The sequence below is a fragment of the Pseudophryne corroboree genome, chromosome 11 (assembly GCF_028390025.1).
Source record: "Pseudophryne corroboree isolate aPseCor3 chromosome 11, aPseCor3.hap2, whole genome shotgun sequence".
Taxonomy (NCBI): Eukaryota; Metazoa; Chordata; class Amphibia; order Anura; family Myobatrachidae; genus Pseudophryne; species Pseudophryne corroboree.
This window is the reverse complement of record NC_086454.1, coordinates 295,190,067-295,216,271: the sequence shown is the minus strand read 5'-3', so window position 1 is coordinate 295,216,271 and position 26,205 is coordinate 295,190,067. Positions and strand designations below refer to the sequence as shown.

At 43.2% G+C, this 26,205-nt stretch overlaps 1 protein-coding gene across 1 annotated transcript in view; it reads left to right on the top strand.

The window, feature by feature from the left end:
• Positions 1 to 2,108: 2,108 nt before the first annotated feature.
• DHX38 (DEAH-box helicase 38) overlaps positions 2,109 to 26,205 on the top strand; it is a 70,881-nt gene continuing 46,784 nt past the window's right edge. The window contains exons 1-5 of the mRNA XM_063945473.1: positions 2,109 to 2,218; positions 4,029 to 4,399; positions 4,540 to 4,706; positions 5,225 to 5,338; positions 5,417 to 5,570. Coding sequence (XP_063801543.1) covers positions 4,101 to 4,399; positions 4,540 to 4,706; positions 5,225 to 5,338; positions 5,417 to 5,570 — 734 coding nt within the window. The 5' untranslated portion in view covers positions 2,109 to 2,218; positions 4,029 to 4,100. The remainder of the gene's footprint in view (positions 2,219 to 4,028; positions 4,400 to 4,539; positions 4,707 to 5,224; positions 5,339 to 5,416; positions 5,571 to 26,205) is intronic.

Below are 26,205 nucleotides of genomic sequence, written 5' to 3'. Positions count from 1 at the left end.
CATGTCAATCTGCGGTCTCCTTCCCTCCGCTGCTGTAAGGAGGGACACGGAGCGCACATCGCGCGCCTCTCCTGTGTCCCTCCCTGGCTCTCCCCCGGCCTGTCTAATAAAGGAAGTGCCATTCGTGAGCTCTGATTGGCTCACGAACCGGCACTTCCTTTATTAGACCGGCCGGAGAGCCAGGAGGGACACAGGAGAGGCGCGCTATGCGCTCCGTGTCCCTCCAACACAAAGGAGCAGGGGGTGGGGGAGCAGGCACTGTGGGGGAATATCTGGCACTGGGGGCATATACCTGGCACTGTGGGGGAATATCTGGCACTGGGGGCATATACCTGGCACTGTGGGGGAATATCTGGCACTGGGGGAGCAGGCACTGAGGGGGCATATGTGGCACTGTGGGGGAGCAGGCACTGAGGGGGCATATGTGGCACTGGGGGGGTATATGTGGCACTGGGGGCATGTACCTGGCACTGTGGGGGAATATCTGGCACTGGGGGCATATACCTGGCACTGTGGGGGAATATCTGGCACTGGGGGCATATGTGGCACTGGGAGCATGGCCCTAGCAACAAGCACTACCCCCTAGCAACGAGCATGACACCCAGTGCATGAAACCCCTGGCAACAAGCATGACACCCAGTGCATGAAACCCCTGGCAACGAGCATGACACCCAGTGCATGAAACCCCTGGCAACGAGCATGACACCCTGAGCATGAAAACCCCTGGCACCGTGCATGGAACCAAGAGCATGAAACCCCTGGCAACGAGCAGGTAATTTAAAAGTAATTAGAAGCCTTACTGTAGAACTTAATGTGTAATGGGCATTACGGTGTGTGGCATAATGTATCACGGACATTGCGGTGTGTGTCATAATGTGTCAGGCATTACGGTGTGTTGTATACTATATCACGGGCATTGTGGTATGTGGTATAATGTATCAGGATCATTGTGGTGTGTGTCATACTGTGTCACAGAAATTGTATGTGCTATAATGTATCAGGGGCATTGCAGTGTGTAGCATAATGTATAACGTGCATTGCGATTCCTGTCATAATGTGTCACAGGCATTACGGTGTGTGGCATAATGTGTCGGGGGCATTACAGTGTGTGCATATTGTGTCATGTGCATTATTGTGTGTGGCATAATGGCTAAGGCCATTGCAGTATGTGGAATAATGTATACTGGGCATTACTATAAGGAGGAAAAATGACAAATAATGTAAGGGGCATGAATCAGGATTATTTTTCTTTCCTGTGGTGGCTAACGTCTGGGCGTGCAGGTTGCAAAACTGGGGTATAAGGTAGTCTTTCCCTGCAATGCCATGCCCCTTTACGCGAAGTAACACCCATTTCAACGAAGCCACACACCCTTTTGGGGTATGGGGGGGGGGGGGGCATCGAAGGATTTTTTGGCTTGTGGGACAAAAATTTCTAGTTGCGCCACTGCATCCGCTACCTCATCAGAAGCATGCCCAGGCGTTGTAGGGAGGTCATACAGGCACATGGAGGCCACAGACACTACTGAGCCTCATTTTGACTTGTTTTAAGGACATTACATCAAAGTTGGATTAGCCTGTAGTGTGTTTTTCCACTTTAATTTTGAGGGTGACTCCAAATCCAGACCTCCATGGGTTAATAAATTTGATTTCCATTGATAATTTTTGTGTGATTTTGTTGTCAGCACATTCAACTATTTAAAGAACAAAGTATTTAATAAGAATATTTCATTCATTCAGATCTAGGATGTGATCCCTTTATATTCCCCCCCCCCCTTCCCCCCCGTGAAAATACTGCGTTTGTCACTGGTCTCGGACTTGCTATACGTACTTCTGAGAATGATAATGAGACATTGAGAATTTCTAATTTCCCCCTAGAAAACCAGCTGAGGCCAGAAGCACAATCAGATATACAGTGGAGGGCCATGGCCTAGACACGTCCATTTAATTTCCAGATACATTGTTGCAATGCTCCCCAATGCCACAACCCCTTGCTCATAAATCCTCGCTGGGAGCACCAACATGGCGACTGCTAGTCTTCCGCGTAAGCGACCAGAGAGGCATTTGGTGTACCAAGATGGCCGATGCCTCGGATTCGGAGGAGGAGGTTGTCGTTGGAAGCCGGAAGTGCACTGTGTGCTGCTGTGTGCTGGTTAATAAAGTACTATGAGAAGGCAGCGGTATGCTGCTGGCATGATGGCGGCGCCCAGCACGGACTGAAGTAAGGAAGCCATGGAATGGGTCGTGGGCCCGGGCAGGTCGCCTGTGTGTGCTGTCTATACATGGTTTGCATGGGGCTGATCGCATGTGCTTCCCTTGTATCATGGGGCAGTCTAGGGGTGCTGGGCATTAGGGCTGTGTTGGGTTACTGGCACTATGGACCTGACTGACCAGTATATGTGTGTGCCATTCTTACCCCATGCCATGTCCTCCTACACTTAACTGGGGTACTGGCTGCATCTTGCACTACCGTGGTAGGGAGTACCTCAGTCCCTACTGCACATCTTAGGTCTAGACTCTAGTATATAGATCTGTATGGACCAACAGTCCTGGCTCTTGAGACATCAGTGGCACCAGTATCTATCTATCTATCTGTCTATCTATATCTATCTATCTATCTATCTATCTATCTATCTATCTATCTATCTATCTATCTCTGGTGCCTAATCAATGTCTTAGACTGTCTTCCTGGTTGGTGCCTAATGTCTTCCCTGACAGAATAACCCTTCCCTACGGTTTGTGTGTTGTGTGCTGTTGTGTTATGTAAAGCATTACACAGGTACATGGGACATGGAAGTGGATACAATAGTGTGTTAGAGGCATCATATTTAGCTGTTTGCTCATTTGAGATGTTGTGTCTGTTTTCAGAGGTATATTAAGCTGCGTGCTCTTGTATATGAATGGGTGAAGTATAAGATGCTCATTGTGTCCACATCATATCAGAGCATTTTGTTTAAAATTCCATTGAATTCCCACAATCACTGTTTATGTATAGTCATAGATGTAAACAAAGGCACTGAATTATATGGGTCACCTTTTTGTTTTGTTTTAAACAGTATAAAGGATCTTATAAGAGTATTTGAAGGTCCCAGTACATATTTTAGTGTTTGTTTTATAATGTCCCATTTATTGTAGTACACCAATGTAACATTTTGTTTGTAAATCAGCAAAGATTGCATGCTATTGAGCCTTTCAGAATTCTAGCAGCTGCTTGCTAATGCACTGTGGATTCAAACCTCATTATTTGTGAGCGTTCAACCTATCAGTTTAAAGGGGTCCAGTGACGTCCCTGAGACGTAGAGGGGTAAATTTACTAATGTGGAAGTTTTTTTTAGAACTGGTGATGTTGCTCATAGCAACCAATCAGATTCTACTTCACATTTATCTAGCTGCTTCTAGAAGATAATAGAATCTGATTGGTTGCTATATGCCGCATCACCAGTACTAAAAAAACTCCCACCTTAGTAAATTTTCCCCAGAGAGGCAATGGATCATTTTATCAGGAACTACGTTCTGCCTCTGTGTAGTCGCTGATTTCTAGTGAACGGATAGGTTGCAGTCATCAAAATTGGTGACATATTTGTAATAAGGGGCCAACAGACTTGTAACTGAAATGAGTTTTCTCAGTTATCTGTAAAATGTCACTGACCTGCTCCTTCCCCTTACTGTAGTCCCATGAATGGCATGCTGACAGTGTTTCCCAGTCCCCCTTAATTTCTGTAGTAAAGAACTGATAAAAGATTAGGGATTTCAAAATTACATTTTTGAGAATGTTGTAGCACATGGTCATATTGGAACTGCTTGACAATCCCTCCCTGCCCCAGCTGACAGAACATAAGTGGTCCTTTCTAATGTAAAAAAGGTGTGGTACTTGGGCACCTGTGCCATTAATCCTGGTGCCACTGTCCTGTCAATGCGGTTTTTGCATCTTTGTGAGTTGCGTAGAGGTGTGCTGAGAGCATAGGACATTTGTCTGTGCACATGGCAGAAATGCCCACTTATGAGTAACCTAATTATGTGCATTCTTCCAGAAACCGCTCACTATAGACTGTGGTGTGGTGTCACCATATGTGTGCTGAAGGAGGTACGCTGCCACCAGCAACATGGAGGATGATGACTCCCTGCACAGACTGGAGGGCAGTGATCCCTCTCTCCAAGAAGGAGGATTAGTGGTGAAGAAGAAGAGTTCCAGCAGTGAGCAGCATGTGTTTAAGACTCCTGCTCCCCGCTCCTCTTTACTGGGCTTGGACCTGCTGGCTGCGCAGAAAAGGAAGGAGAGGGAAGAGAAAGAGCGCCAGGAAGGAGACAAAAAGGCTAAAGTTGGCTCTAGAGATTGGGAAGATCGAGACAAGTCTCCCGAAGGATCCAGTGACAGGATTAGCCGGGGAAGTCATGGAGACAGGTATTGAGGCTGGAGCCGGCACATCTTTGTTTGGAGCTTACAAGTATTGTAGACTCAAGATGCCTTTGTACTTGGAGCATGTGAAGTAATGTTGTGCTTCATTGTAGTGCGTTTGGCTGATCAGTTTATTTATGTTTCAGACATTACAGATCAGCACGTGTGGAGACGCCAACCTATACGGGCGGGGTGAATGAGGAGTTCCTGGCTCGGAGTCGCCAGAGAGAGAGGGAAAGGAGGGAACACGGTGTCTATGCTTCATCAAAGGATGACCGTCAACGGCGGAAGGAGCGCAGCAGTCGAGACAGGGGTAATGGGAAGTCTCAGAACGAGCTATACATTTTAACCAACACTAAATCTTCCTATAACTAACAGATTAACAGAACTGTGGGGTCTCCATTCCAGAGAGAAGTCACACCTGTGTGGGCTGCAGCGGCTCTTCTCTTAACAGCTCGGAGTAGTTGGAGCTCCTACTGCACCCTATGTCCGGTTCTAACACGAGCCCGGATTGAGCAGCAATGTACTGTCAATGCTTTGTGCTAGTTACTGGCAAGTAGCGCAATGCTGCAAAACCCCCACAGTACTGGTAGTTGGGTGACTGGGCAGTATTGGAACTGGCCTTTAAACCTGGCCAATACAAAACAATTTTGCTTCATTTTTTAGTCCTATGAGATATGTGTGTCTAGCCTAATGAACAGCGCTACTACAACAAATGTCATTAAAGCTCTTTTAACACGTTCTTCTGCCAATTTTCCTAAATTAGTTGTGCTCTGCTGTGTAGTAAGCCCCTTTTTTTTTTTTTTTTTTTTTTTTTTTGCTGTTTGTCAGATGATCGTAGCCGGCGGAGCAGCAGGTCTGAGCGAGACAGGTCCGAACGGGACGGTGATTCTGAAAGGAGTTCAAGACGTAGTGAGCCTGACAGCCCAAGGCACAAGCCCAGAGGTACAGCCAGTCTTCTATTCATTCCATTCTGCTACAGCTCACCGTGGGTAGTGCCTTACCTCTGTGTCGTTTTCCTAGACTCTTCAACACCCTCTCGCTCTGGATGGGAGGAAGATGACAGCGGGTACGGAGCTTCTCAGCGATCCCATTGGGAGTCGCCCTCTCCAACGCCATCCAATAGAGACTCTGAGCGCAGCCATCGCAGTGAGCGAGACAGTTCGAGGAGGGAGAGGTAACTATGCCCTGGAGCTTTTTATCATGTGGTGATTGCTTTCTGCCATTTACAAGACTATTTCTATCCCTCCATTATGATAGACTTTCTCAGCTAGCATCTACAAACATTAACTAGGCAGCATAGATTGCTTCAATCTGCAAAGCTTATCTAGTTTTATATGAGCTTTAGTTACTTCAATTCACTCTCATTACAATCACCCACTCTGTATGCTTTCAGTAGACATGTTCTGTCACTAATATTTATTATATCCGTATCTGCGTTCCATCACAGACATATGCCTTGTAGTAGTATAAATAACAGAAAATCTGCTGACTATGTAGAGTAGAGGTTCTCAAACTCGGTCCTCAGGACCCCACACAGTGCATGTTTTGCAGGTAACCCAGCAGGTGCACAGGTGTATAAATTACTCACTGACACATTTTAAAAGGTCCACAGGTGGAGCTAATTATTTCACTTGCGATTCTGTGAGGAGACCTGCAAAACATGCACTGTGTGGGGTCCTGAGGACCGAGTTTGAGAACCTCTGATGTAGAGTCTCTGGTTATGGATGTAGTCACATGTATCATCTAATAGTTACCAGTAGTACTTGTGCAGGTACTGCCAGTATGGGATATCACTGAGGTTGGTTTGTCCTATGAGAGTGTTGTGTTACCAGCAAAGCATCTTATTTCTTGTAACTTTATAAAATTTTACACAAGTAACATCATTTGATCCCTACAAAGAAGCAAACATGTCTGTTCAGGCCTATCCATATTGGATGATTAGGTCTAACTATCTGAGGTAGAAGTGTAAGGCTTTGGATGAATATTGGGTCATTCTCTGCAGCCAGTGAAACAAATGCAGCATCAGTCCTTCTTGTACATTAACCACTTAATATTTTTTTCCAAAAATATTCCCAAAATTGGCAACATTTTTTTTTTTTTTTTAAGCCAAATTAAGGCCCTTATACATCTGCAGTCTATTGGGGGCAATTCTCTGATTCCCCCTTATGGCCAGGTAGGGGGTTCAGGAATATTAAACATGCTTAAAAATCCTGATTCCCAGAACCTGATTGGAAATGGTCGGGATCGGCAAATCGGGCATTTTTAACATGGTTAATTTACCCGATTCCCAGAGGCATCATTGATGTACGGGGGCCTTTATGTAAATAATTGCTTTTTAAACCGGATTCATTAATATATTATTTTTTTTTCCCAACAAATATGCAAATTTATTTAAAAAATGATAGTGAATAAGGGATGAATAACTTTAATTGACATTACTTGACCATTTAAGAAAAAAATCAACAATTTGGGGGGGAAAAAACAGTTTTATTAATTTAAAACACACACACACACACACACACACACACACACACACACACACACACACACACACACACACACACACACACACGTTTTAATTGGGGGGTGATTCAGACCTGATCGCCCGCTGCGCGGAAACGCACAGCAGCGATCAGCAGTAGACTGTGCATCTGCCAACAACAATGGCCATCGTCTGTCAGCGGCAGGATGGTGCGAACATTTCATTCACATGGACTTTCGTAAAGCCGATTGACAGGAAGAGGCCATTTGTGGGTGGCAACTGACTGTTTACTGGGAGTGTCCGGAAAAACGCAGGCGTTCCTAAGCGTTTTCAGGGAGGGTGTCTGACGTCAGCTCCGACCCTGATCAGCCCGTTCTCATCGCACTGTAGGAGTAAGTCCTGGGCTGCGCACAGCCTCCACGCACTGGATTTTTGCACACTTGCATGGCAAATTTACACTCTCCCCATGGGCGGCGACTGTCTGAACTCAGGACAGCAAAGTTAGCAGCTCAGCAATCAGGTCTTTGACAATAGGAGGATCACTGGCTTTATTTCACCCTGACAGTGTGGATAAGTACTGTGTTTTCTATTTATGCTAGTATGCTCAGGCCTCCTAACATTGCTTTTGAATGGATATACACTTCATTATGTGTTTGTCATTTTTTGCAAGATATTTTTAATGGTTTAAAAAGACATTTATTTTTTGCATGATATTTGATTGTTCTCAGTGTATGCTTGATTACCTCTGTGTGAAATTATAATAAGCTCTGCAATTTACCATGAAGTGAAATTTGAGGTTCTCTTACATAATTTCGGCCAAAAATATGGGCCTACCTACCACGACCAAGTGACCACATCAGGAGGGTCCCGAACATTCCTAAAGTTAAAGTCCAGAGCATAGGCTCCCCCTGGACCAGCACAACCCAACCACCACAAGACATAACATAAATGAGAAGTGCAATTTTTCGGGAGGAATTCAATTGTTTCCACCCCCCTATGGCGCCCACCGGCAGCTATTAAAATGTGTCTGCCGACAGGCATCATATCAGCATTTCAGCTCGCTACCACCGGGGGTGGTGATATGAAATGCGAGAAAAGTGACCCGTTTGGGCGCCCAAACGGGACTTTCCTGATCACGCCCTTGACTATAGTTTGGCGTAGCCGCTTTACTCGTCTAAACCCGACTGCTATGGGCGCAATAGGGGCGATAACGGGGGACAACTGAATATCGCCCTGCGATTTTCCATTACTTTAGATGGGATATCAGGTGCAATATATCAATATATATATTATATATATATTAAATTAATAAGAAGTAGCAGCTACGTGCTAAGTGTTACATAGGTGAGAACATCAATTTCACTCCATGTTAAATTGCAGAGTTTATTATAATTGTTGTGATCACCAGTGGTGTTAGTGTGCAACTGTATATTCTCTTGTTTTTTTTTCTGTGTGACACTACAGGTCTCAGCATGAGCACCGCTAGTTACATTTAGAATTAGGGTGTGCAGTCCATCCACCCCACGGTGTATGACATGGGTATTAAACCTGCGGCCCTCCAGCTGCTGTGGAACTGCACATCCCAGCATGCCCTGCCCCCGTTCTGCTATTAAGGCATGCTAAAACTGAGCAGGGCACGCTGGGATGTGCAGTTCCACAGCAGCTGGAGGGCCACAGGTTGAAGACCCATGGTTTATAACTGTCGCCACAGATTAGATCTTCCTTAATTTACAGTAATAAAACAAGACTTTGTGTTAGGAGACAAAGTGGTAAGAGGGGCCTGCTCGCTAGGAAAATAGAGTATGTAGTTAAATGCCTACTTGGCTATTTGCCCAGTCAGATTGCCATGGGAATAGGTGCTTAATGGAGCTCCAATCACACAGCAATGCTGGTTTGGGAGTGTGTGACTATAGAAATAGTAATTGTATATGAATTGATGGGGGTGGTAATCTGGTAGATTAGCTGCGGGAGGATAAGAGGGTGATGTCTGGAATTTAATAAGCTTGTCTAAAAAGGCGAGGGAAGGTTTGGAGGCAGGGGGAAAGTCTTGTTGTAGGAGAACAGTAACTCCACAGAGTAGTTACAGCCTGCAAAGTGCAAGTAATGACGGAAGATTATAACCCTTTCAGACTGACACAGCCGGGTCACACTCGGGAATGTGTTCTGGGACGCATCCCGGGATTGACCCCTTTCAGACTGCACTTAGACCTGGGATCGACCCGGGACCGCCCCATTCACACTGATACCGGGAAATCCCTGCAAATGCATATGTATGTCATTAGAAATGGAAATTTTTCTGGTCTGGCTCACATAGATGAGGTCACAATAGGAAAGCAAAGGTAGGGGTGGGGCCTGCTCATTGCGGTTGTGTACGTAAAATGCCTTTTGCTTCAGCAGCTTTGCAATACTTTTTATAAATGACTGCATCCTTCACTGTGCCTGTGATCTGTTTTTTAAATCTCCTCCTCACCCCTTATGCTGAGCAGCTCTTTCACCTCCTGATCTGTCCAGGTCGCCATGACTGTCTCCTCCGCTTCCTGGACGCTTCCCCGGGCTTTGGATGATGACATTATCTTTTCTGAGCCCGGGAAAGCTCCAATGAAAGGCCTTTTAACAGTCCCAGGTACTGAATACCGGGTAGGGCCCATTCACACTACACTGCATCCTGGGACGATCCCGGATTCAACCCTGGTTGATACCTGGGATGAAATCCTGGGACGCTCGTCCTGGGATATTGTTCCTGTACCCTTTCACACTGAGCAATTTACCGGGTTCATTCGCGTTCATGTGCAATAACCCGAGAAATATTTGTCAGTCTGAAAGGGGTATTAGAGGCACAGGTCTTGTGCAGAGCGGTTAAGGTGTGAGACAAAGGAAATAGCATATATGTTAATGGTTCTGTATATCAGTATATGTATTTTATGTTAGATTTCGTAGCGTACAGACGACCAATCTAGGGACAAGCGTGCACCAGTAGAAGACAGTTCTGCAAGGTCTAGCAGCTGCATTCAGGATAAATTTTAAAGGGGTGAAAGTATCCTATTATTGCTTTTTGGAATCATATTTATGAATATTAATATTTAATATATCATATATGGTATTTAATATATGGATATATTTCAATTAATATGCATTTATCATATATATCTGCAAATATATTATGTCAGGCTTACAAACTAATTGGCTGATACATATATGCAGTCCTTATACATATGACTTATGAAGTTATTAAGTTAAGATTCCTTAAAGAGAGTTCAAGCTTGAATATTACCGCTCTTTTTATATGATTCTTTATTTACAGGCAGATCAAATCGTACAGAATAAGATATACACAGTAGTGATATATATACTAATTATAATTATATATGCTTCCTTCGTTACATAACATAAAACAACATGACATAAGTTTCACAAACAGTTTCAATTGCTAACATAAAATGTATACTTGCAAGTTAAAGATTGCCATCCCAAGAATCATTCCTTCTGCATGTTCTCCATGACTTCTCCTCCTGACTGACTTCCTTCCTTCTCCTTCTTCTTCTCCCTCTCCCTCTTCCTTCTAACTCCTAACTACAAGTCTGGTCCTTTTATCTCATATTTTACCAATTCAAACTATCATATTCTCATAGTTTCCAATGGAATAGGTAATTATAGGTTTGTCAGATTCCAAGGTGTAATAAAACAAACATTGAACTGGGCTGTCGTGTCCTGTTCACGGAGGCATGGTGTCATAAAAGTGTGGTGTCCACACTGCCTTAAGCAAGTATAGTATTGTAAAATCTGGAATGTCTTTTCATCCAAAGTTCTGTTGTATTGACAAGTTTTCCTGGGGTCGGTTACACAATGTTTTATCAATGGATGTGATCTCTTTTCATAGTAGTTAATTTATACTCCCTAGCTTTTAACCTTCACTGGACAATAGACAAACCAGTAGATTCTGATCTACTGTAAGCACACCTGTGAATTCCAATGACCAACAGAGCTCTGTCACATACCTATTATCATTTATGGCCTAATACCTTTTCTCTACAATGACTCTTGATCTTACTGTAACCTCTCTGGCCTTATTTATGACTAGAGCAGAATAAACCTGTTCCCTACACTATTTTTTACCATCTTGCTGTAAAACACAAATATACAGTATATCTATATAAACACATACACAAACCTAATCTCTTAAATCAGCTAAACATTACCTCATACATTCAAACTTATTTCATATCTATTCCTTACTATATATATCCAGTATACTGTCCACTATGGTAACATCGCCTATTTATAATGAATTATATTTTGATTCAGACAATATCCATTGCCCTAATATTATACTAAGTGCAGACAATTACCTATAAGGCAACAGTCGCCCCCTTGTGGCCATGAGAAATTCTTTTGATTGGCCACACATTAAACTAGCGTAATTGCTTCCAAATACATTTCAAAATATTCCTTCAAACATAACTTTCGTTGTAACCATAATATATACCATAAGTGTAATAATAATAACCATTATGATTTTAAAAATCTCTAAAAATTCTTAGCTTACCTAACCTTATTCTACTTTTTAACTAAAGCAGACAAAACTGAGGTTTTTATTCAGTATTCATGAGGAAAACTAATTTCTACAGACATTTGGAATACCATAGCCCAATTGTAGACCTTTTTTCTGTATCTGGATCAGTACGTTTGGACATTTTTGCTGTTCTTGTATGTAGCAATTTACTGGGATAAGACTGTCATCTGCGTGGTTTGCTTGCAATTGGAGATGCCTTGCGTTTGCATTATGGCCTTGCGTTTGCAACATTTGCACCATTACTAGAAGTAGAATTCTTCGTAGCAGCTGCTCCTTTGCTTGCCATTTCGCTGTTTGAGGCAGAGGGCTGTGTACGTCGAGTGCTGTGTCTTGAACATTCAGTACTTGTGACGACCCTCAGTAATAGTAATAGTCTTTATACAGTCTTTAGCAGTTCTGTTTCCTTTGCGTTTATCCAATGCCGCAGTTGTGACCAGTGTCCATATTGCTTTTGCACAAACAGGTTGTGATTTTGAATAGAACAGGCATATATGAAACAGTCTTTTTTTTTTTCTTTCTTTCTTTCTTTCCTTGCTTGTTAATAGTAGGTCTTAATTGTCTTCGGGCAATAGTACCACAAATGGCTGTGAGTAGTACACCTACTCTGTTCTGTATTTCCTCACTGAATAAATTACCATGCAGTCTTAAATCTCCTTATTCTACCTTGTACCTATTTATACATCTCAATCTTACATAAACTTATACCAGTTTAACCCATATAAAGGCGTTTTCTATCCTACCTATATTTTGACTAATAATTATTTAAAATGCTTTTGATGTGTATATAGTAACATCCTATCAATACAATAAATGAATATAATTTTGCTTCAAACAGATATTAAATATCATTTAGGAATGGCTTTAAATATATCTAATTCCATCCAATATTATTTTATATGCAGCCATGTGCATATACAGTGACCCTGTTATGCTACAAATAATTATCTTAGACTTGTGACAGTCTTTATTAAGAGAATTATTCATCCCACTTAATAATCTCGGCCCAATTTGTTATAACGTGGTATACCATCCTGTATTAGATATTTAATTACTTTTGAAGCTTTTACGAAGGAAGCATAGGTAGTATCTATTGTGTAATATATAAAAAAAACATAAAATATTTACAAGGTATATATGCAATGATATAAAATATATCTCAGACAAATGTTTACATATATGTGATTAAGGTATATGAAGGGATGAGACAGTTCTGTATAATCACAGTGATGAGATGTGCTGTACACTGTTGTGGGAGTGTACATGTAGTTTGAAAGACAAGTAATGATTACTTGTGATGAAAGGGTTAATGAAAACCTTCTCCTTTCTTGTGAAACTGGAAAACTCCTTGAGGATTTGTCCATATATCAGTCTTTAGGGATGCTATGTAGATACCATATATGATATATTAAATATTAATATTCATAAATATGATTCCAAAAAGCAATATTGGCGACCACGAATTGGACTTGTTATTACTGAATCTGATTATCTGATCTATAATATTTATGAGGAGTAGCAGATGCTATAAGCTGGCTACCAAATCTGCAGAATCACGGTGGGGATGTATCTATGAAAATTTATTACCATTGTGTAATGTCAATTTTGTATTCTGTATAACCTAGGATAAATGTGTTAGTGCAATATACGTTATTTTAACTAACATAATATCTATTAGGAAGCAGCACCAAAGGCTATAAGCCTGCTGGCAAAATACAAGATCACAGTGGAATAGGTTACAAATGAGAATAAAGAATTTAAAGGCCTAGAATAGAAAATGTGCACAGTGGAAAAGAGTATTTCCAAATAAATGTATAAATGTACCAGGTATTAGAGTTTAACCTTAAGACACCGGTCAATCTTAAGGAGAGGATACCTTCAGTACTAAAAACAAAGAATATATAAATTTAGCATTGAAATGTTAAAAATGCAAAAGTTTTCTGTAGCATTTAGAAAAATGCGCAGAACTGCGGCTCTAGAAGCCAAACAGAAATGTAAAGAAGAATCAGGTTCACGTCTTCGTAAGGCGTGCCTGACCATTAATGCAAAAATGCATTCGTTATTTAAGTCCCTTCATGGTCGCCAATATTGCTTTTTGGAATCATATTTATGAATATTAATATTTAATATATCATATATGGTATTTAATATATGGATATATTTCAATTAATATGCATTTATCATATATATCTGCAAATATATTATGTCAGGCTTACAAACTAATTGGCTGATACATATATGCAGTCCTTATACATATGACTTATGAAGTTATTAAGTTAAGATTCCTTAAAGAGAGTTCAAGCTTGAATATTACCGCTCTTTTTATATGATTCTTTATTTACAGGCAGATCAAATCGTACAGAATAAGATATACACAGTAGTGATATATATACTAATTATAATTATATATGCTTCCTTCGTTACATAACATAAAACAACATGACATAAGTTTCACAAACAGTTTCAATTGCTAACATAAAATGTATACTTGCAAGTTAAAGATTGCCATCCCAAGAATCATTCCTTCTGCATGTTCTCCATGACTTCTCCTCCTGACTGACTTCCTTCCTTCTCCTTCTTCTTCTCCCTCTCCCTCTTCCTTCTAACTCCTAACTACAAGTCTGGTCCTTTTATCTCATATTTTACCAATTCAAACTATCATATTCTCATAGTTTCCAATGGAATAGGTAATTATAGGTTTGTCAGATTCCAAGGTGTAATAAAACAAACATTGAACTGGGCTGTCGTGTCCTGTTCACGGAGGCATGGTGTCATAAAAGTGTGGTGTCCACACTGCCTTAAGCAAGTATAGTATTGTAAAATCTGGAATGTCTTTTCATCCAAAGTTCTGTTGTATTGACAAGTTTTCCTGGGGTCGGTTACACAATGTTTTATCAATGGATGTGATCTCTTTTCATAGTAGTTAATTTATACTCCCTAGCTTTTAACCTTCACTGGACAATAGACAAACCAGTAGATTCTGATCTACTGTAAGCACACCTGTGAATTCCAATGACCAACAGAGCTCTGTCACATACCTATTATCATTTATGGCCTAATACCTTTTCTCTACAATGACTCTTGATCTTACTGTAACCTCTCTGGCCTTATTTATGACTAGAGCAGAATAAACCTGTTCCCTACACTATTTTTTACCATCTTGCTGTAAAACACAAATATACAGTATATCTATATAAACACATACACAAACCTAATCTCTTAAATCAGCTAAACATTACCTCATACATTCAAACTTATTTCATATCTATTCCTTACTATATATATCCAGTATACTGTCCACTATGGTAACATCGCCTATTTATAATGAATTATATTTTGATTCAGACAATATCCATTGCCCTAATATTATACTAAGTGCAGACAATTACCTATAAGGCAACACTATGGGAGATCTAATAAAGTAATAGTTTATGGGGGAGAAGATATTTTGCAGTGTGAGGTGTGTGTGTATATGTAGAGCTTCCTAGATGTATGAGGAATAACGAGGAAATGAGTCTGGCTGCTGTGTTCACAATAGATTGTGGTACTGAAAGTCTGAGGAATGCAAGCAAGGAGGGAATTACAGTAGACAATGTGGGAGGTTTCCAGTTTATTAATTAAAGTTATGTAAAATCTTGAATAAGTTGCAGAAAGGTGTGTTTTCTGATAGCCCATGGCCACCTACATGCACCCCACCCTATGAGTGGTGAGTGCAGACATTGCACCCCACTTCTGGAGTGGCGAGTGCTGTGGTTTTATATTTGTTTGAACATTGCAGGGTTAATCTTTGGTTAACTCTTATTAACTGTGGCCACAAGCTTTTTCATGCACCCCTATATAAACTCAATTGTCCTAAACCTGTGTCAGCTGTTCCTTAGTATTTTATCAGCGAGTGTCGGGTGACTAGTGTACCTTTTTTAAAAGCCATAAAGTATGTAGGCATATTTGCACTTATGTGTGATACAGTTGCCAGGTTTTCATTTTTAAGGCTCTGTGATAGTGTAGGACCTGCATGAAGGTGGGTACCTTGGCGATCGGTTTGCAGGCTTCCATGCATTGGCCAATTCACTAACTAAACCCCCATCATTTATTTATTGATGTTGTGAGGATAAGTGAGCTTGCTCTGGTGAGTGCTGAATTTTCTGTTTTGTGTGTAGGTATATATGTATCATGTCATATGGAGAGAGAGCAAAAGAAAGACTGGATCAGTTGCGCTAAACAAGGTGTTTATTGTGTCAGGCACACATTGCCTTTACTTAAGCTTTTAGTGGTAATATATTTTGCTATGTACTGTACCTAAAGTAGGTTATATTGTTTCTTACTACCATCACTGCTGAGGATCTATTGAGTATGCACCCTCTCCTTGTTTACGCAGCTGACCAACAGAAGTGGAGGTTGCGAGACATGCAGACCCTTGGCTCTCCCCTACCAGATAAAAGGGCCACCCCTCAACACTGCTGCCTGTCAGTCAGGCAGAGGGGAACTCGCAAGACCCAATTTTCACTAATTGGAAATCTGCGTGCTGTGGAACACATGCGTCTATCCCTCTGTTTGTTTCTGATGTATTATAATATTCAGGATCGTCTTTAATTGATCATTTTACTTTTTTATGCAGATGTGGATTATCCACTACCCACCTGAATCCAGAAGGCCACATATATATGGCAGGACCACCAGTAAACGGTTCCCCCCTTCCACTGGATTTAGGTGTCGGTGTGTGTACGTGGGGGAGTTAGCCCAGTTCAGGTGCCCAGCTGGTTTGTCCACATTGACATATATATGCTTGACACTAGCCTTGGGCTCTCCCCACTGTCACGTCATATTTCTCACGCAGTGTTTGTCTCATGGCAGGCAGTGGTAGCATGGATCCATTCCCAGGGATAGAATTTGAGTGGCAAAGGTGTCCCTGCCCTCAATTTTTCAGTGTATGTGGACTCAAGACTCACAGCACCAGCTTTGAAACAACCAAGGGCGAGATTGCAGTTCTGCCCACCACGAGCAGTGGCTAGTTTTCATTGAGGTGGGTAGGCACAGGACTCCTGCATCTAGCCGTATGCTACTAGCTGATGGTTACAATTTTGGTCTCTTGGCACAGCCTCGTTGCCTGTCCGCCCAGTTTGGCCATACCTTTTAACCAGTAGGATGAAGCCTTTGGTGGTCATTTTACCAAATTTACAGAACCATTATTCTGGTACTTTTTGTGATTAGCTCAGGGGTTTCCAAACTTTTTTGAATCACGGCGCCCTAGAGTATCAGAATTTTGTCACGGCACCCCTAGGCCAAAAATTTCTTATTGAGAAATTTAGAAAGAAATCTTTATTTAGGTAAATTGTATTTATATGTCATCCTTAGGCTCAATTGTGTGGTGAGGGACAAGATTTACTTCTGTTTGTCCCCATATTGTATGACTGACAGCCACCAGCACTGGTTTTGCCTATTATATTGACCATAAATAATTTGAATTGGTCCTGGACCACCAATCCAAGGCACCCCTGCAAGTGTCCTGAGGCACCTCAGGGAGCCACGGCACACAGTTTGGGAACCTCTGGATTAGCTCCTTTCTTCAGGTCTGGGAAATCCTACCTGGTTTGTCCTATCTGCTCCTTGGTTGGGAGTTTTTCCTTTTCCTTTTTGGTGTTTGGGTCGAGATACTGTCTTATAGTTACTGAAGTGGATTTGAGTCCTCTGAGGGGGCTCTGGGTACCTCTTTGAGATTGCTGTTATTGTATGTTTGTACCGTGGGTCTAGATTGTTAGCCGGAATTGTTTGTGCAGGGCAATATGTTCTATTCGGTTCTGAATTCTCTGGAAGGTGCAGGCTTGGTTGTACACTGGGAGCTGTTGGCCTCTCTCTTGATACACATTTGTATATGAATGCAGGTTTTACTTGCAGTGGTTGAGGACGCTCTTCCATTTGCATATATTTATGATGCTGACTCTTCTGTTTGGCTTCTAAAGCACTTGTGCACTGCGCAGTTTTGTGGTAAGTTCCATTTTAATTTCAGTGGCTTCCCTACTATCCGGTAATTCTAGGTTACAAATGCACAGTATAGTGGTCAGGGCCCCAAGGTCAACTTCTGTTTGGGTATTTTTTTGGTTGGGCTGTGTTGACTGCATCTTTCATACAGTTCCTCCAGGTTTGCGGGCTCCCACTCTTTGAAGGGGTGGTATTCATGTGACCATCGGTCAGCTGACCGACAGTCACATGACCTCCTCCACCAGCCCGAGGGGTCACTGTCCCGATGGTCGGCATGCCGACCAACAGGGACTATTTCCGCTCGTAGGTGTCCACGACACCCATAAAGTGGGAATAGAACCCGTGGCGACCGCAGGTCGCCACCGAGCCCGCAGCATGGCGAGCGCAGCGAGCCCGCAAGGGGCTTGCTGCACTCGCCCCTCCCCGCCGGGATCCCGGCGTCGGTATGCTGCCGGGATCCCGGCGTCGGTAAGCTGACCGGCGGTCAGGAGACCGGCGGTCAGCCGTACTACACCCCTTTGAAGATACTCTTTTTGCTTGCAGAGGATATTTTTTTTTTGGGGGGGGGGCTTTGTGTTAGCTCTTGGGCTTGGTAGCTATGCTTCCTGTGTACTTTTCCTTAGTTCCAGTTGCTAGGCAGTGTTGGGGACTGAGGTTGTCGCTTAGCTTGGTGGGCTGTTAGTGTCCTACCCACGTCTCTTTGCAATATCAGCTTATAGTTATGTGTAGCAATCTTGGCTACTACTTCCTTTTCATGGACCAGGCTGACTCGGGCTTACCTGCTTTTCTTTTTTTGCAAGGCTAAGTTTCTCCTTTGTCGGTCCTGTTTGAGGAGCATATGACCTGGATTCCAGACATTCATACGTTTATGCCGGGGGTGCTGCATGAACAGCCTCCTTCTGATCCACCGGTCCCGTCTCGGGACCTCAATTTGGTCTTGGTGGCACTTCCGCGGGCTCCTATGAGCCTCTTTAGTTGCTGACTGACTTGGCAGGTGGCTTTTCACCTGACCTGGGAGATTGTGTTGCTGGCTTTTTGTCCTTCAGATCCTTGTTGCTCTCTGGCGAGGCAGGCCTGCCTCCGTGTAGTCTGTGTCTTGCTTCTGCTCTCTAAGTAGGCTTTTGTCTCTTTGGGTCAGCTGTTGCCTGGGCGCATTCTATGTGGGCCTGTGCGTGTTTCTTGGGCAACGCAGCTGGGTGCTTCAGTAGAGCAGCTGTGCAGGGTGAATTCTTGGTCCTTCGTGCACAACCTCACATAGGGGGTAATTCAGAGTTGATCGCAGCAGCAAATTTGTTAGCAGTTGGACAAAATCATGTGCACGTTAACATGTGCAGAGAGAGTTAGATTTGGGTGGGTTATATTGTTTCTGTGCAGGTTAAATACTTGCTGCTGTATTTTTACACTGCAATTTAGATTTCAGTTTGAACACACCACACCCAAATCTAACTCTCTCTGCACATGTTATATCTGCCCCCCCCCTGCACTGCACATGGTTTTGCCCAACTGCTAACAAATTTGCTGCTGCGATCAACTCTGAATTACTCTCATAGTTTTCTTGGCTCTCCGTTTGTTTGCGTCCCCGGTTGTAATTTTTAGAGGGAGGTTTTGCGCACAGCTCAGTTGCTGCATGACACCGTGCACCTCTTGAGGCTTGCTTTTCCACAGTCTGCATTGTCCCCAAGATAGGACGATAGAGGTTTTTTTTTGTAGTCGCCGTAAAATAATTTCTTTAGTCTATCTGGGAGGGGGTGGGGGGGGGGGGCAGTGTTTTCCCTTGCACTTCTCCTTCTGGCTTTCTTGGATCAATAACTGAGTTACTAGTGGAGGCAGGAGGATTTATAGGTGTGTGTGTGTGTGTGTGTGTGTGTGTGTGTTTGGGGTTGGTGGAGGCAGTTTCTGCTCCAATAGATTAACTATTTAGTGCCTACTTCTTCGTCTCCCTCTAAACCCACAATCTGCGGTGTCTCCCAGATGAATTTATTTTACAATATCTTTGAAATACTGCCACCAAGTGTCCCTAGCACTATACGAACAATAATATTCACAGGCAATATAAAATTAAAAGGTTCAAACGGAGTACAAGGTGAAAAAAAATAAATAAAAACGAAGTAACTTATAAACAGTGAGTCTGTGCCCTGCGAGGTAAAGATTAGAGTGATGACCAATAGGGTGGAGGGCCCTGCATGTGAAAGCTTACAGTATAATGGGTTGTACCATCCTAGATACTAAATGGTGGGAAACAAAGGACCATTCTAAATCAATAATTATAGTTTTGGGCACCACCCCAAGACAACCCATTTGCTTTTTTTCTAGTTTCTAGTCAAGGATGACGCCTAGGCCAAATGCTTTATGGTTTGGGCTTATTATTGTGAAATATATGTACACAAAGGGCGCTGTCAGGTAATGTTGGATGGTGTCAATATTCTTTACTTTGTGTGAAACACAGAGAATGACATGGTGAACGGGCAATCACGGTGAGATGGCAGAATGACCTTTAGTAACTTGGGAAAGCACAGGTGGTGAAAGGTTTGGAGATAATAGATACTTTTTTATGTCGTCATAGACGTGTGACTGAAATCCAGAGGATTTTACTGCTTTTCCTAGAAAACATTCCTGTGATAAAGACTAGCACCAAGCCTCATGATATACCACTTGATAGAGGATGTGTCCAGTAGACGGATTCCGAAAAGTGATCCTTGAAGGAACAGTTTGATTCGTTGGATGTGTTGTGAAGACCCAGGGAAAGTTGCAAGTGATCACCAGTGTTCAATGCAGTAGAGCGCTCTCAGAGCTAAATGTCCATATGAGTGGACATTTCGCAATTGTGAGATCCTTGCCTCCTTAGTCAGTGCCATCTCTGGAGTGCTAAGAATGAAAGACTGCCTGATAAAGTACCAGTGGGCCTGTTTTTGATTTGGAAGTAAAGCAGAAAAAGCTAGTAACTTTGTATCTGGAAGAAAACAATGTTGCAATGCAAGGTAAGCAAATACATTTAGATGTATTTTCTGTGCAGGGTAAATACTGGCTGCTTTTGCATGTAGCCTACAAATGTGACCGCTTCATTGTTACACAGCAATTTTGATTTCAGTTTGGACACACCCCACCCAAATCTCTCTCTGCACATGTTACATCTGCCCCACCTGCAGCGCAGCATGGTTTTGGCCAGGTGCAGTGTTACTACTTTTTTTTTTTTTTGGTTCGCTTCCAACTCAGAATCTGCCCCATTGCTAAAGATCCACAGGGGGTTAACTTGTACCCAACTTTGCATTATTTTATCTGGCTGCCCAGCTGGTATATGTGAGGGAATGATATAGATTCTTCTGGGGGAGTCCTGACCTATTTCCTGGGTCACCATACATGGTCTCCATATAATCCCTTACAGGCTTTCTGGGCAGGTAAGACAACAGAAAGATTTGCACCAGTTAGACAGGTGGTTGAGCTCTGGTCTACTACGCACAGACCGCTGGATAGAACATACAGTACATTGACCCATGCACAGCTGCAAATACCTGTATATTGTACCGGCCAAATTGGGGGAAGGACAATGAGTTATAGTTTGGAATATCTCCCATCCGTTACCACCCAAGTTTTTTTTTTTTTGTTACGTAGGGCTAAACTCCGTTAGCCCTGCAAATTTATATATATATATATATATATATATATATATATATATATATATATATATATATATATATAATTTTTTTCTTTTTAAGTATCCTGTGCATACATGTCAATAGTTTAACACTTTTTGCATCAGATAAGATTGATAAGTAGAACAAAGAATTATATATGAGTTACAAGCCACATTTGTAGATTTACGATACGAGTTGCTGTTTCCAATGCACAGTAATGTTATATATTACAAGATTTCAAGAATAATAGTAAATATTAAAACTAAATAAAAATGCGGGCACTCTCCTCCTCCTCCCCCCCTCCCCCTCCGATCTGGTCCATATAGGCAGACCTAACTATTAGGAATGTCCACCTCTATAGGTGGGTGTGCCCCATTAATTTAATGGGGGTGAAAAAGGGTGCCAGCCATGGGCTTTAACGCCTGTGGCTATTCAATGCCATGCAATTTTTCACCCGAGGCCGCAGCTAATTGAACCCACCCCTTTCCCGGGTTCTATTACAATAATTTCAATGCTTATCTTCTGCCACTAGCAATGCCAGATACCCTCATTGCCCGGATACTCAAATAGGAGGAAGTTCTTGGACAGTGACGGTGAAGAGTGGGACTTTCTGTGGGTGGGGGACCAGATGCGATGTCCTTAGTTCTGAGGCTTCAACAAATACAATTATGTCACATCCCACAGACTATGTAAGATAGGGAAGAGGAGCAACCTGGTCTGTCCAAAATGTATCTGTAGGAGTCCCTCAGGCTTTATATCAGTGTTTCCCAACACCAGTCTTCGGGGTCCGCTGATTGCATGTGTTACTGATCTCCACACTCACAAGTGATAATTAACTCCACCTGCGGATTTATTGAAGTGTCAGCCAGTAATGATTAAACCTGTGCGCCTGCTAGAGGATGTGGAAAACATGCACTGTTATACCCCTTTCACACAGCCCAAAATTTCCCGGGTTATTGTACATGAACGCGCACCAACCCGGGAAATTTCTCGGTGTGAAAGGGTACAGGGTCAAAATCCCGGGATTCCTGCCCCGGCATTTCAACCCTGCAATCGACCAGAGTTGGTCCCGGGATCCTCCAGGGAACCTGGTCTGTGTGAACGGGATCGGGTCAATGCGCCCCGGCTCCTGTTCACTTTCTATGTAGCAGGCGGCGCTTGGAGATCATGTGATCTCTTGCGTCACCCCCGCCGCGTCAACGCTGACGTCAGCAACCCGGCAAAATGCCGGGCTACTGACTGCGGTATGCAAGGGGTCTTACCCGGGAATGTCCCTGCATGATCCAGGGACGGTATTCCCGGGTAAGACCCCTGCATATCTGGTGTGAAAGGGGTATTAGGGGTCCCTGAGGACTGGAGGTGGGAAACGCTGGTTTATATAATGGATGACTATGTAGCATATCATTTGTAGAACAGGGGTTATGATCCCTCAGATGATTCCTGTTTAGTTTGTATAATATGGGAGGAAACTCTGTGTAAATGTGTGTGACTATATACAGTATATAATTTCTTACCCTTAGCCAAGGTTCCCATAGCGAGAACTCAGATGGTGGATGAGTCCCCTTGTTTTTATAAATAGGTCGGCTTGGTCAGTGACACCGAGTCACAATGTTTTACATAGGCTACGTCATTTCATTTCACTACAATAACCTGTAGTCACCGAGTTCCATGCTGAGATATGTGCCCAGTGCTCCCTGGAAGATAAATAGAACTGATTGGACCTCTGGGTATCCGGTCCTCCATAGATTCTTTCTTTCATACATATTTTCACCTTATAGTGGCCAGTTTGTATCTAGCTGTAATTTCTTAGCTCTCCTATACTGTCTGGTGTACCTTCCGTTATGATTGGCTTCAACCATTCTTCATTATTTGGATGCTGCAGTATTGTAATGAGGACATTGTGCACAAAAACTTTGTAAGTTGTGAAGTAGTAAGTTTTTATATACAAGGGTTTCTTTTTGCTCTTTATTTTGTCCGATTACCAATGAAAATCATTCCATAAGTGAAAGTGATTTAGGCTGCAAATAAAATAAAGGCTAGGAAGCATGAAGGCCTAGCAAAGCATGGGAGATGATCGATTTGGTGCTGATCTCGGAGAGAAGAGAAAATTGGTGTTATACCGGCATGCTGGTATAATGATGGAAGACACCAGTGGCGACGGAGAGAGTGCAGTTGTTAGTTGAAGCTGGAATGAGCTCATGAGAGGGAAGTGACGGATTTGTGAGAGGTTTGGGCCGGATGGACCGGTATTAGAATGGGTGAAGAAGATTAGGACAGAGACTAACATTTGGGAACGGCCTGCTCAGTTCCTTGCCTCTAGGGTAGAGGAATACTATTCCACGCTGAATCCTATGCTTGATGTAGGACATAGGCCATGATGGTAGTTGTACTTGGCTGAGAAGAGGTGGGGTAATACGGCACCATCATTAATTGTTTTGTTTGTAATTGGTGTTTTGGCTGTCTCAGACTCACCCATTCCCCATTCTGAAATAAACTAGTTACATCGTCCGGGGCAGTGAAATGAGAAATACGTCAGTGCAGCCTTCTGTACATGATCTTCCTTCCTAAGTGGCTAAATGCCACATCTGAATCCCCTACTGACCCACAAGCTACACTGCAGCTCCTTTACATGACTGTGTCCATGTGAGAGACGTAATTTATAATGGAGCAGAGACAGTCCGGAATATACAGTGCATCTGGAAAGTATTCACAGCGCTTCACTTTTTCCACATTTTGTCATGTTACAGCCTTATTCCAAAATGAAATAAATTCATTTTTACCCTCAAAATTTTGTACACAGTACCCCATTATGACAATGTGAAAAAAGCTTTTTTGAGATTTTTGCAGATTTATTAAAAAGAAAAACCATAAGAAATCACATGTACATAAATATTCCCAGCCTTTGCGTAATATCTTCGGCAGCAATTACAGCCTCAAGTCTTTTTGAATATGATGTCACAAGCTTGGCACACCTATCTTTGGGCAGTTTCGCCCATTCCTTTTTGCAGCACCTCTCGAGCTCCATCAGGTTGGATGGGAAGCGTCGGTGCACAGCCATTTTCAAATCTCTCCAGAGATGTTCAATCGGATTCAAATCTGGGCTCTGGCTGGGCCATTCAAGGACATTCGCAGAGTTGTCCTGAAGCCACTCCTTTGATACCTTGGCTCTGTGCTTGGGGTCGTTGTCCTGCTGAAAGAAGAACCGTTACCCCAGTCTGAGGTCAGGAGCACTCTGGAGCAGGTTTTCATCCAGGATGTCTCTGTACATTGCTGTATTCATCTTTCACTCTATCCTGACTAGTTTCCCAGTTCCTGCCACTGAAGAACATCCCTACAGCATGATGCTGCCTCCACCATGCTTCACTGTAGGGATGGTATTGGGCTGGTTATGAGCGGTGCCTGGTTTCCACCAAACATGACGCCTGGCATTCATTCCAAAGAGCTCAATCTTTGTCTCAACAGACCAGAGAATTTTGTTTCTCATGATCTAAGAGTCCTTCAGGTGCATTTTAACAAACTCCAGACAGGCTGCCATGAGCTTTTTACTAAGGAGTGGCTTTTGTCTGGCCACTCTACCATACAGGACTGATTGGTGGATTGCTGCAGAGATGGTTGTCCTTCTGGAAGGTTCTCCTCTCTCCGCAGAGGAATGCTGTAGCTCTGACAGAGTGACCATCGGGTTCTTGGTCACCTCGCTGACTAGGGCCCTTCTCCCCCGAACGCTCCGTTTAGACAGCCGGACAGCTCTAGGAAGAGTCCTGGTGGTTCCGAACTTCTTCCATTTACTGATGATTGAGGCCACTGTGCTCATTGGGACCTTCAAAGCAGCAGATACTTCTCTAGCATCCATAAGGGATATTGAGGAGACTTAATACGATATTGTATAGACTGGTTCCAAAGGAGCCGCTGCACTTTAAATTTCTTCACTGGGTGTGCTGGCTCTTCCCCTTTATGCCCCCTCTCACAGGCAGTTTAGAAAAGAGTGCCCTCAGGAGAGGATGCACATCTCTGCAGCTCCAGAGAGTTTTCTTCAGTTTCTTTTTAAACTTTTATTATTTTCAGTATGCTGTTTGGGCAACAGCATACCTGCACCGTGGGAGTTAGGGGCGGTGGACGGTCACCGGCCTTGCAAGGTCAGAGCCGCTTCCCCGCTGCAGGACCACCGTCCTGAGAGGTTTTGTACAGCGGGGTATTGCACCTTAGCTGTCGCAGCACGCCGCACACCCCTAACAATAACCTGAAGGTGGTGAGTACAAACCGGGGGGCCCTGCTAGGGGGGTCTCCCGGTTCAAAGTGCAGCTGACACACAGGGGAGGCATACGGGACTCGCTATAGCCCCCTGTGGCTTAAACAAGCACTTGTGTAATGTTTTTAAGCTAATTGGGAGACATTGCCAGTATAAAAACCACTGTAGCTCCGGAGCCATTGGGGGGTGGGGTGGAGCTACCTCAGAGCGGAACCAGCGGTATTTTGGGGCCTTCTGCTTACAGCAGCAGGCACTCACAGCTCCTCCTGACACTCGGCAAACGCTGGAAAACTGGTACAGGGTGTAGCAAAGGGGGAGAGCCGCTATTGTACACAATCTGTGTCCTATAAAGAACAGTAATCCATAGATGTTTCACTGTGATATAACAGCTTTCAGCCTCACTGGGGCTGTGTAGCTGGGGTGTGTTGGTCCCCCCTCTCTCTCTACCTCTCACACACAGTAAGGGGCAGGCTTGCTAGTTATTACTTGTCTGTGTATGTGATTGTGCTTTACTGTGAACATGGGTAAACACAAACTATGCAGTGTATGCCACACCAGATTCTCTTCCTTATCTGATTCTGTATCGTGAACAATGCAGCCAGTCTTCACAACTCAGTGAAGTGGCTGGGAGAGAGGGTCAAGAGCCTTCCTGGCTAGGTGCCCTTAAAAATGTCTGGTATGTCATCACAACTCACTGCTAATGCTCAAAAAATTCAGCTACTACAACAGGCTGTTGCAGACTTAGCTGCCAGGGCAGATGTTACACAGCCCCCCTCTCTAACTCAGGACCACAAAAGTGTGGTTTACCTGCTCTACTCTTGGATCCCGTTAGTGGGGGATTCCACTTCTGCTCAGGGTATTGAACCCCTCATTCTAACTATAATGGATGTGTTAAAACTCCCTCTA